Source organism: Rhyacophila brunnea, unplaced genomic scaffold (assembly GCF_057557595.1).
Source record: "Rhyacophila brunnea isolate RB1 unplaced genomic scaffold, BYU_Rbru_1.0 scaffold_18, whole genome shotgun sequence".
NCBI lineage: Eukaryota > Metazoa > Arthropoda > Insecta > Trichoptera > Rhyacophilidae > Rhyacophila > Rhyacophila brunnea.
The window spans coordinates 2,541,254-2,554,101 of NW_028232837.1; the positions used below are offsets into that span (position 1 = coordinate 2,541,254).

Consider the following 12,848-nt stretch of genomic DNA (forward strand, 5'->3'; position numbering starts at 1 on the left):
CGGACGTCAAATGGCTACCTCGTCATGGGAGTTCATTAAAAACACATCGTCTCTATTGATTTAGCATTTAAGTTATAATAATTGTAAGCGTCCTTATTTAATATACGGACAAAGATTTATCCTAGTTTAAAACAGTTTATTTACCTACTGTTTTTTTTATCTCGATGTAGGTACGTAATGTTAGGTAAGATTGGTTATATGTGTCGCTACATTTCAAAATTAGCCAAGTCCACCTTTAGGTATTTTTGACTTTTTGTGAATTGCTGAAGAACGACTGCTTTCTAACATTTGTGCATTATCAAAATGTGGAATTTATTAATTTTAAATATTCTATACTCAACATAATATAAACTTTCACCCTTGTGACTGTGTATTTGAAAAAACAAAAAACTGTTTTTCTCCTATTCATCTATTATGGACTTGGCTGATTTTGAAATCTAGCGACACATATCTACTTTCAAGAAAAAGGGCAAAAGTAACATGTGGACTGGAATTACTAGAGGAGTAGAGAAGCTTCACATAATGCATGGTAATGACGCCTTCATCAAAAGCGCTAACGTAAAATAACGTAAGAAAGCAACAGATATTTTGACAATAATTGATGCCTTTGAAATGTGGTGTTGGCGCCGAATGCTTCGTATTTCTTGGACGGAGCACAGGACTAACCAGCCAATCATCCAGAGACTGCAGATATTGGAACGGCTCTCAACATTATGTCTGAGACGAATTCTGCAGTTGAGCTGGAGAGACTGGTGGTTTTTGGTGACCTCCAAGGAAGGCGAAGCAGAGGAAGAGCATATACGCGCTGGAGTGACCAAGTTAAATAGCTGAGTGGGGGGCACCATTCATTCTGCCCTGCGAGAAGCGGAAGATCGAGAAGGATGGAAAGTCTTGGTCGCTCAAAGGATGACAAAATTTTAAAGTGGTCGCGATCCTCAGCCATGAGTGTACGACCAGAGAGAGAAACGATGAGATAACTTTATTCTCGTTTCTCGAGAAATTGTAATTGTGTAAGATTCCCAAGAATTCCATCAATTTTCACCACATGTAGGTATACATTGAATATTCAATAAAGATCCTTCAATAAAACATAGATAAATTTGAAAATAAAATTTAAAAAAAAGCTTTCGTTGGAAGAAAAAGAGAATGTTGAAAAAAGCTCTCGAGTTTCACTGTGGGCAGAAATGGACAAATTTATTCATAACAACCCTCGTATAAGAACTTAAATTAAAATAATTCTCGAGAATCAATAAACGAATCTCGAATGTGAGAAAAGTATTTCTTAATAATTATCGATTCTCTCGAAGATGTGTATGATTGGTTTCTTGAAATGTATTTTATATTTATATTTACACCCACGGTGGCCATGCGGCTTAAGCGTTGGACTATAACTCCGTAGGTCCCAGGTTCGAATCCTGACTCTGGCAAGTACACATATTGTTATTCAATTTGTGCCTGTCAGGGTATGGACCTAATAGGTTGAGCAAGTGGCTGACATCCATTTCTCGTAAAAAAAAACAAAATCTCTTAATACAAACCTCTACTCTGTGGAGGCCATAATTATGATCCTATTAGGATCGGACATGGTCGAAAGAAAAGAAAAAAAATATTTATGTATGTAAAAATAAATACAATAATGATTACACCAATATAAAATATGAAGAAAAAGTACCTGTCTATCTTGAACAACTCGAGTATGTATGTAGGTATAATATAAACAAATTTCGACATTACCCATTCAGTTTATCAAATACATCGTGATATAAAATCGTTTTAGAGTTGAAGAAAAAATCATGATGACGTCGAATCCACGGGTAACGGTTAACCAGGGGGTGATTGAAGGATTGGCAGCTGTCACTGATGCCGGGAAACAATACTTCAGTTTTCGGGGGATCCCATTTGCAAAGCCACCTCTCGGAGAATTAAGATTTAAGGTAAATACTAATTACAATAACTATGTATAAATGTATAATAAGTCATCAGCAAATATCAGTACTTATCTGATTTGCATATGTTAGGAAGAAGGGTAATTTTATTTATTCTCATCATAAGTCCCGTTTACATGATTCACTTTTGACGATCATCGCGGAGGAATCATCCCCAGTGACCCGTGTAAACGCACATTTATCAACGAATCATCGAAAGTGATCATCCGGAATCAAAAGTGAACGAAGTTCAACTTTACTGGTTCTACTTTTTGATAATTTTTTGATCACTACGGATGATTCCGCGCATGCGCACTGCGCCCCTGAGTACTGTCATCATATTCCTCATGATATTATGGTTTTACCCACTAATGCCTCTTTTTCCCATCCCTCTTTCCCTCGATGAAATTTCTGCATTCATATAACAAATTGTATGAATTCTAACCTACACCACAATTTTACTTGACGCCATTTTGGGTATTTCACTTTCGGTGATGCGTGTAAACAAAAAGTGAATGCCTGGATTCAATTCTCTGTGGATGATTATCCGCAGTGACTCGTTTAAATGAGCTTATACTTTCATGATCTCCCCAGTGACGTCCCTAGACAAAATGCCGCCCCTGGGCAGCGCCAAAATGTTGCCCTATTTTTTATACAGTATTTTGTATCATCCGAGCACGGTGTCGTTTCTCGTCACCATGGACGTCGAAGGTCAACGGAAGTAAACTAGACATCGCGAACTCGAAAAAAAATTACAGTCCTGTTAAACCTTTTATGTTAATTAATACATTTTGTTTCCTGTGAGCTGAATTTTTTAATGGAAAGATATTTTCATTATTACTAAGTTTAGATAGCTATTTCTATATAATATACCAGGGCTTGAAATGGAACGGAACGCACCGGAGCGCCGTTCCGGCTCGTGAAATTAGTAAAATTATCGCTCCGTCTCGTGGAAAAAAAATGTTGACCGTCTGAGCTAGATAGGCCATAGAATAGAAAATCTGACACACTTATTTTCATAAAATATTTATAATATATATATATTTATAAAATACACATACGATTTGATGACTATGTAAATATCTTCAGAAAATTTTTCGAGCGCTCCGGTTCGTAAACTTTTCCATTTCGAGCGCTGTAATATACCAAATGATTCTCCACAATTTGCCGCCCTTTGAGTAACTGCCGCCTCCAAGCGACTCTCAATCTTCCTACCCCCACGGGATGTCACTGGATCTCCCTATTATTCATCTTCTGTGGCATACCCATTATTGGACGTCAGCGATGTTTTTGGCTATCTTTTCCCAGTCTGTCACTGCTTGGAACAATGATGGAAAGCTGAGCTGAATCCAGTTTTTGAGCCAGAATGTTCTTATTCTATCAGGCCTCGCTTACCATAAATTTTCCTTTGATTTAAATGATAAGGTGCAAACGTATATATATATACTATTATGTTGGAATGACATTCCGTTTACTTTGCACATTCTGTCTTCTATCGGAGACTTGCTGATATCTGCTAATGATTTTTTTTTATCTTTTTGGTATTCTGAGAAATATTTATAACCGCGGGAATAAAAATTAGAATAAAAACATATTTATTTAAAATATGTAAGAGTTTTTAGTTAGCAATTACTATCATACAATATGAAATAATAATTAAAAAGTTGGGTTTTTGGATGTCCGAATAAGAATTAGCTCAGGGCCCTTTTAAGAGTAAATCCAACCATATCCAGAACTGTTCATCTCCTTGCTATAATAATATGTGACTTTTGTGGCATTTTTACCTTAGCCAAAATATCTATAACCAGTTTAAAACTCAATCAGTCAAAAATCAGTCAGTCGTGAAGAAAATTAATTCGTCACCTCAATACTAGAACTAGTTAACTCTGATTTGGTCATTGTTGTGAAAATGAATTTTATACTTTACTTAAATCTAGGCTAAAATTATTGTTTAAAATAAAAATGGAAATTGGGTACTATACGGTTATCCTGGATACAGCGGCAAACTCATTTTGAAAATAGCCGATATACTGGATTATTTGTTAGGATAACCTAACCTAACCTAACAAACCTAGCCTAAACTAACCCAAACTCACAAATAATCCAGTATATCGACTATTTTTAAAATGCGTTTGCCACTGTATCCAGGATAACCGTATAGTACCGGATAATGTGCTTGTCTAATTGGGAACAATCAAATAATGTTCAATTGTATGAAAAAATATTGTAGATATATATTATTTTATTTATTTAATGCATTTATGGTTTTAAAGTTATCTAATATTTTCAAACACAAAATTAATACAGTCCCCATTAACTTCTGACTTACCTAGTTTTATCATTTTGTAGAAAAGGAAATGTAGAATAATATTCAATAGCTAACTCAACAACAGTGAAAATCAAGTTATCTAGTTGTAGTATTGAGGTGACAAATTGTTCATGCCGGAAAATATAATTGTGTATTTAACATATTATGTTATAACTCCAAAATGTCTATGTTCATTCGGTACCAGGCACGCATACAGGGGGGGGGGGGGGGGGGGAGTATCGGCTCCGGACCGCCCCGGAAACTGAACAAATATAAATTATTTTGGTCACACACATGCCACAGCTCGCAATAACTCTTAGATATACGTGCAGACCAGGTGTTTATCGCTAGACTCAGTGTGGAGTGTCTGGGTATGAGTAATGTACCTGGAAAGTGCTGATGTGCAAGATTAAAGCAACGATACGCTATAAGTAGTAGGCGGGGTAAATGTGGAAGTCAGTGGCATCAGCTGAACTTTTCTATATACAAGACGGCTATCGACGGTAGTTTATCATATTTATGTATTGAGGCAGTTAATTGTTATAATAAATTAACCGTCTAAAATGTCAAAAAGTGCTATGTTTTAATAGACTCCCTCTTGGCTCTGTTAACTTTTAGACTAGTTACTGTAAAGGCGGTTAACTTATTGTAGAAATTACATGGCCTCAATACATAAATATGATAACGTGATGATATTTATCACTTTAGCAGTAGATAGCCGCCTTGTGTATAGAATAGCTGCGCTGGTAGATTTTATTAACCCTAATAAAAAAAAAACAAAATTTTTAAATCAATAAAACATTTTTAATTTTGTTTTCGAAATTGTATTTTTCTTTATAAAATTGTACTTATGTTTTTTTTTTAATTATTATTATTATTATATAGTATATTTTCTTCTTTTTGTGAGGGTAATATTTGTTATAATGTAAATGTCATGTTTTGAACGCCTTGAATTTAGATTTGTTATGTCCACAATGTTTTGTATTATAAAATAAATAAATGATATTATGATTTTTTTTCACATTTGACCTCCTTCGCAAACGATTCCGATTTCCGTGTGCGCGCTAACATTTACAATAAACTTGCGACCCTAGTTTGCAATATTACATAGTAGTATCTGATTTTAAAACTTTGTAATAACTGTTGTATTATTAATACAAGTATTTTTTTATATTTTCTTATAGCCCCCAGTTCCACATCCACCATGGACTGGTGTGAAAGACGCAACAAAAAATGGCAGCAGTTGTGTCCAAATCGATCATTCAACCCAAGAATTAAGCGGCTCCGAAGACTGCCTCTTCCTAAACGTATTCACCCCACAATTGCCGTCGAAGAATGCCATGAACACCCCATTACCTGTAATGGTATTCATTCACGGTGGAGGTTTTGTCTCTGGTTCTGGTACTTCTGAAGAATTTGGTCCTGACTTCATAGTAGAACAAGATACAATCTTGGTTACCATAAACTATAGACTAGGTCCTTTAGGATTCTTCTGTCTTGATATTCCAGATGCACCTGGAAATATGGGATTACGAGACCAGAATTTTGCATTAAAATGGGTTCAAGAAAATATACGTTTTTTTAACGGTGATCATAATAACGTCACCATTTTTGGAATCAGCGCTGGTTCGGCTTCTGTCGAGTTTCACATTATATCACCAATGTCAAAAGGATTGTTTCACAAAGCGATTCTACAATCGGGATCTGTTTTAAATCCATGGGCTATTACAAGACATCCTTTAGCACTAATTGAAAAAGTAAAAACAAAATTGGGTGTGGACATTAATGATGTTAAAGAAGTATTAAAGTATTTTAAAAATATGGATGCAGAAGAGTTGGTACGAGCATCTGTAGAAAGTATTGATGAACAAAATTATATATCTGCTGAATTATGTGCTTTTACACCAGTTGTTGAGAAAAATTTCGAAGGTTTGCAACCATTCTTGAACGAAATGCCTGTGGAATTATTGAAGACAGGACGTTTTTCCAAAGTTCCAACGATTACTGGAGTATGCGAGGATGAAGGGCAGTTATTTTGTAAGTTTTTCTACGAACCGGCTGTTGGAAGGCTTACAGAAGAAGTATTCATCAAGTTTTTGCCACCCTCTTTCAAAGTGGATAGAAAAAAATACGAAAAAATAATTAAATCAGTCTACAAACGAGAAGAGAATAATTTAGAGACGCACGTATATGATTATATCTCTGATATGGGTTTTATTGGTGGCATATATGTCGCACTAATGAACAGAATCAAATTCACCCCAGAAGGTCAGAACTATCTATACATGTTCAGCTACAGTGGGAATTTGAATGTTACTAGTAGTTTGTTTGATCCTGAATCAACCGCGAGGGCATTGCATGGAGATGATCAGGGATACCTTGGAAGGCACAATCTGATAGACCACGTAGCAGCCACCACGGAAGATAAACTCGTGAGAGAACGTTTGGTGAAAATGTGGACAAATTTTGCTAAAACTGGGTAAGCAAAAATCTCAGATTCAAGACGATATGTATTTTTAAAGCCTTTCTATATTAGCGGTTTTTTACCGCCACTAAGTAGTACCGATAATGAAATGTATATATCGTATCTGTTCTGGCAGAACACACTAACTGGAGAATAGGTACTAGTTTTGAGTAATTTGACTTTGAAGTTGTTAAAATGTTTGAAATGGTCTATCATGTGAGTTTATTAAGTAATCGTAAGAAGGATGACTTTAAAATAAAGACTGTTTATTTATTAAGACGGTTTCCAGACGGTAAAGTTTGAAATAAGGAACATTTTGGTATAACTAACTCAATATGTCATTTTTTCGAATTAGTGTCTTCTGCCAGAACAGTGAGGATATTATGGGCGCTTCATCAACGCATGAACAATAACACTACTGGCCATGTGTTAAGTTAAATTAAAGGAAAACTACATACACGTAATAATATAACAGTTTAATTAAATTCCAAATTGTGTAGCCAGAAATGCGCACGGGTCTTCTGTGGAGCAAAAAAATATTTTGAAGTCAAATGATGACATGAATGATATATAAAATAACTAAAAATAGCAATGCCGTCACTCGAATTACACACTTACAAAATAGTTATTAATTAAAATTATATAATATACATAATTTCATAGAAGGTTTTATAGAATATTTTTAACATTTGGATGACTATTAATAAATTATCAATGTAATGATTTTACGAGTACAATATATGGAAGACATTTTCCTTCGCAGTGGTATCAAAATGATAAAGGTGTTAGGTACCAACTTTACAGGGGCAATCTTTTCCTGAGGATCGTGCCTAAATTATAAAAAAGTTTAGGCTCGGTTCAGACACGGCGGATTCCGCATGTGGAGTCAATTTGCACTAGCTTCTATATCCTCTAGTCAACCGCAAAAAATGGATCCCGCGCGGAATCCGAAAGCTAGTACAAATTGACTGCGCGGTTAAAACCGTGCGGTCCAATACGCGGGGAATCCGCCTTATCTGAACCGAACCTTAACCTAAAATGTAGAAAGTTTCTAATAATTAACAAGAATTTAGATATATCATAAATCCTTGGAAGGGGTTTAAACCTAGTTATTTATAAATATTATGTATTATAAATGTCGTCGGAGCATTTAAAATTGGAGAGGGAATGATTATAATAGTACCTACTAATTCATTCTTATTACAAAAGATACTTCAATGAGAAATACATAGCTATTAAATTTAATTAAATTAAATAAATAAAATGTAGTATGATAATAATAATAATTGGAAATATAAATAAATTGAACGACACTACTATATAAAAATATGTTGAAACATAATATACATACTTAAACCATTATATTATTATTATTATATAAGTAAACTTTTACATGATTTTCTTTCAGAAATCCAACACCGGAACTATCTCCAATTATACGAGAAAAATGGCTCCCGATAACAAATGAGAGAAAATTGAACATGATGACTATCAGCAAGGATCTTCAGATGGAAGTTATGCCATGGAAACAAAGAATGGATATGTGGGAGAATTTGTATAAACACAATACGTGACTTTAGTTGTTAGTGCTAAACGATATGTACTATTGGTTTAATTAATTAATTATTTCTACAAAATAAATCATTTAAGACTAGTAATGTAAATCATTTCAAATATTCAATACAGTGACGGCCATAGACAAAATGCCGCCACATTTTTTTTATAGAGTACTTTTATCATCTTTTTATGACTCCAATATCTCAGAAATGTGTTGTATGGATACATTACTAACAAGATATAGGTATATAGCTAAATCTAATTGAAATGCTATCTCTGTTTCAATAGACAATATTGCGAGTCTACGATTTCAGATAGGTACATTTAAAAATACACCTGACAACTTCCAAAACTCGCGAGTGACTGGCAAACATATTTGGATACATTTTAAATTAGGGATGCACGTGTCATTACTGTTCACCAAGAACGTGACGTTCAAGGACAACGGAAGTAAACTAGACATCGCGAACCCGACAAAAAATAAAGTCATATTAAAACTTTTATAGTACCTAATGGCTCAAATAGACTCTATGACGATCGTTCATATAAATGCCGAAAAACCCATTTCTTATGTTGGCGTCCTGTGTCACAGGATGTCACAGAGTGTAAATTCGATGTCATAGCTGTCATACAATATGTATGTATAATATGTCGGAATGGCATAGATATGATCATATACACTAAATCGCTCTTAGTACCTATATATGTGCCCGATCGTCATATTATGGTCTATCTGCTATGGTAGCTTTCTAATGATTCTCCTCGATTTTCCGCCCTTTGGGTAACTGCCGCTCCCAAGCGACACTCAATCTGCCTACCCCCACGGGACGTCACTGATTCAATAGAATATAACATATTCGTCTTCCTCTAAATAAATTGTATTCTATTCAAGTGAAGCACACCACCCTCGTGGAAGGGGTGTTGGGGGATGGTAAAATACTATGAAAAAATCATTTCTAGATAATATATATATATTTTTTTGAATTATTAATAACCATGTCCTTGCTTTTTCGTACAAGGTGGTTGTTAATAATTTTCAACAATCAACAATTTGAGAAAAACATATAAATATTTTTTCCTGACCAGGATCGAACCCAGAACTCTCGGGTGGAAGGCAAGCGCCCTACACATTGCACCACGAAAGCCGCTCTTTGATAATATATTATAAACCAATATATTCTTTTTTAGGATGTCTATGAGTTATGAACTGTATATCCAGGGAGCACATAATTAATTGCAACTGGCTTACCTTATCATTCCAGTGCATCTATTCTATACACAAAACTGCTATCGGCAGCTATCGAGGGTAGTTTTTCATATGTTTGTATCTAAGTATTATAATTGTTACAATAAGTTAGCCGTCTAAACAGTCAAAACTGTCTACCTCGCTTTAAAATTTAGCACGCCAAGAGAGGTGCTGTTAAAACATAGCACTTATTGTAACAATTACAACTAACTTATTTTAATTGTTACAATAAGTGCTAATACTTCGATACAAAAATATGAAAAACTATCCTCGACAGCAGTCTTGTGTTTAGAATAGATGCGCATTTATGGTAAAACAGGGTACAGATTTCAAGTGTAGAAAAATATGGAATAAACTTAATACTCAAACACGATGTTATTTTCAATATTTAAGTCTGTTTCATAATATGAATGAAAGTATGTCACGTAAACATAACACGCATTTCATATTTGAAGACAGTCGTCGCGCTGTGTGTCCCTTGGTTTTGTGTTCCCTATGTAGGTATCTACACCGAATTTAATTTCGGTACGGTCACAATATTTCAGCTATATTAAATTTTATATAAATAAAACGGATTTAAAGTCACACATATTTTATATTTTTAGAAGAATCAACATTTTTTTAAAATTAAATATAAAATAAATTAAAACCATGAATTATTATTCAAAAATATTTGCATTTGCGAAAAATTCATAAACTAAAATATTTGAACGATGCACATACCCATAAAATAATATACTTATTGTATTAATGATATGGTTTATTGTAATGAATTTGTTTTTATAAGACTTTAAATTAAACATAATTAAAACAATATTGTCAATAAATAATGTCTCAAATCCCAAGTTTCTCATTTATCCGCTCAGTGCCCCTAGTAAACGGGTTGCAGTGTGTACACTGTACATAGTGTATTAAATTTGTGTAATAATATTTTATAATACGAATATACTAGCATTGTATAAAAAAACATAGGTACAAAGGTTACTGCTAAAATAACGCAGAAGGAACCGTTTTCTAGGGGTAGATAACTGAAGCACTGGCTGAGGGCGGCAAATTTAATTTACAATACCTATAGCTTTAACCACTGTTAAAAATAATATGTTCTATCAAAATTTTGGCTGCTAATTAAATTAAACATACATATGAATATATTACCTATGTAATATAAACACAATAACATAATTAATATTGCCAATTATTTTAAAGTAATAAAACCACTGACATCTATGAAATTGATAGCATAATATTTTAAATTTTCCCAACTATGCACAGCTGACTTTTGATTTTCTATGGTAGATGGGAAAATCGATTGCATGATTTTAGTCCAAATATTAAATGAAACTATTATTGAAAACTACACAAGTATCCCAATGACCAATAATTATTGATATGGCACTAGCATGCTATGTTATACCTAGAGTTGGGTTTCGGGAATTTCCCGATGGGAATTCTCGAGAAATTTTCGAGATTTCCCATCCCGAATCTCGAGAATTGAAATTTTTAACATTTCGGAAAATCCCGGATCACGAGAATCTTTTCTCGGGATTCGGGATTTCTTTATTATCAAATATTAATTGAAAAACGAATTTCTATATGAAAAAAGTGGACATAAAACACAAAATGTTCAAAGACTGATCGGTGCATTTAACACAATTAAGCCAACGTCGACTCAAAATGAGCGCAATTTTTACTACATCAGGAAATTTTGTGTCTCAAAAGCGTACGCGATTGTCAGACGCAGCGATTGACAGTATGTGTTTTTTGAAATTCTATTTTAATAAGACTTACTGTTTTCAATTATTTTTGTTTCCTACTTCTATTTTGTTTATCTTCTTACATTAATAAAAAAAAAATCATATTTTTTTGGAATTTGTCTGTTTTTACACTGATTTTAGGATTTTTATAGGTTTTCCCCCCGATATCTCGAAATTTTTTTTTGGAAATCCCGAATCTCGAGAATTTAAAATTTCGTCATTTCGGGAAATCCCGAATCTCGAGATTGAGATTTTCTCGGGAAATATCCAACTCTAGTCATACCATGTCCGATTCGAAGAAGATTATATTATGGGCCTCCACAGAGTGTAGGTTGTATTACCTAACATATTTTTGTTTTTACGATAAATGCACGTTAGCAACCTATTAGGGCCATAATCTGGGTCCAAACACACATTGAAAAACAACATGCGTTTTTTTTCGCATACTTGGGATTCGAACCCGGGATCCATGACATTATAGGCCGTTACCCGTTCAGTCATCGTGGACACACAAAATGCCATTATTCTTCTTCCCTTTCCCTTAGCTGGAGAATAAAGTCATTTAATAAAAATAATAATAGTGGAGCACTAAGCACTTTCAGAAGGGCCACTATACATTATGTATGACATTTATGTGAATATATTTAACAGCGAGGACGATAGAAACGGACACCAACGATACTAATACCTGTGATCGTTCCTATAACCACTTGTGCAATAACTCGTAGATGAGCACCATTGGTTATACCTGCAGGCAAGATGTTTATAGCTAGACTCAAAGTGCGCAGTATTTGGGTATGGGGAACGTACCCGGTTTAAGCGACGAGAAGCAATGTAGATATAAATATAAGTATAGCTATATAGCTCGTATAGAGTCTGTTAATATTCCATATGTCTAGGGTATATATTTGATTCATAAATTGTAGTTTAAATTGAGATAGTATTATGTTTATTATATATTTATATAAAATTGTCATAGTAACGCCACTATAAACACTCAAGAGTTTAATAATTATTTTATTACATAATGTCCGCTAGTCATTCAAACTCATTTAGTTCATGAATGCAAATGATCATCAATCTAAATTTGAAGTGTCAAGATAATAACAACATTATATGGATGGTAAGACAAGTTGTAAGTATGTAGGCCGGTGGTATTCAAAGTGTGTGTCGCGAATAATCACCGGTACCGTAGGCAGTGTTGCCAACCGTCGTTGACTTAAACATGCCAGACGGGGTATGAAAACAAGTTATTTTACAGGAAAAAAACGCTAGATTTTGTGAAAATACAATTGCAAGTAAATTTACTTATTCTAACGAAGTGAATATCATTACTTTCGCGTATCGAAAATAAGTGGAAAAATCGAAAAAATTTTGATGCGTGTAAAAACCACACATTTTAACATAAATGTATTTCAAAATTTACAATAAAATACCTATATTGTGTCAACGGCTTTCATGTTTCGTTTCATGTTTGAAGACGAGAGCTTCTTTCTTGTAGGACAGACATAGATAATTAAAGAACATACCTTTTAGATTTAGATGAATAATAATTAATAAACATTATTTCATATTATATACGTAGAGATTCGGA

The 12,848-nt window shown here is 33.9% G+C and overlaps 1 protein-coding gene across 1 annotated transcript; it reads left to right on the forward strand.

Moving 5' to 3' along the window:
- Positions 1-1,740: 1,740 nt before the first annotated feature.
- Positions 1,741-8,755, forward strand: LOC147073111 (juvenile hormone esterase-like). The gene is made up of 3 exons (XM_085945513.1): positions 1,741-1,934; positions 5,418-6,712; positions 8,106-8,755. Exons 1-3 carry the CDS (start codon positions 1,794-1,796, stop codon positions 8,269-8,271), a joined length of 1,602 nt encoding a protein of 533 aa, XP_085801639.1. The 5' UTR covers positions 1,741-1,793; the 3' UTR covers positions 8,272-8,755.
- The last annotated feature ends 4,093 nt before the right edge of the window (positions 8,756-12,848 follow it).

Coding starts and splice junctions, on each gene's coding strand:
- LOC147073111 (XM_085945513.1), top strand. CDS start 1,794: ATGATGACGTCGAATCCACGGGTAACGGTTAACCAGGGGGTGATTGAA. Junction 1,935..5,417: donor TCGGAGAATTAAGATTTAAG/GTAAATACTAAT, acceptor ATTTTCTTATAG/CCCCCAGTTCCACATCCACC. Junction 6,713..8,105: donor ACAAATTTTGCTAAAACTGG/GTAAGCAAAAAT, acceptor ATTTTCTTTCAG/AAATCCAACACCGGAACTAT.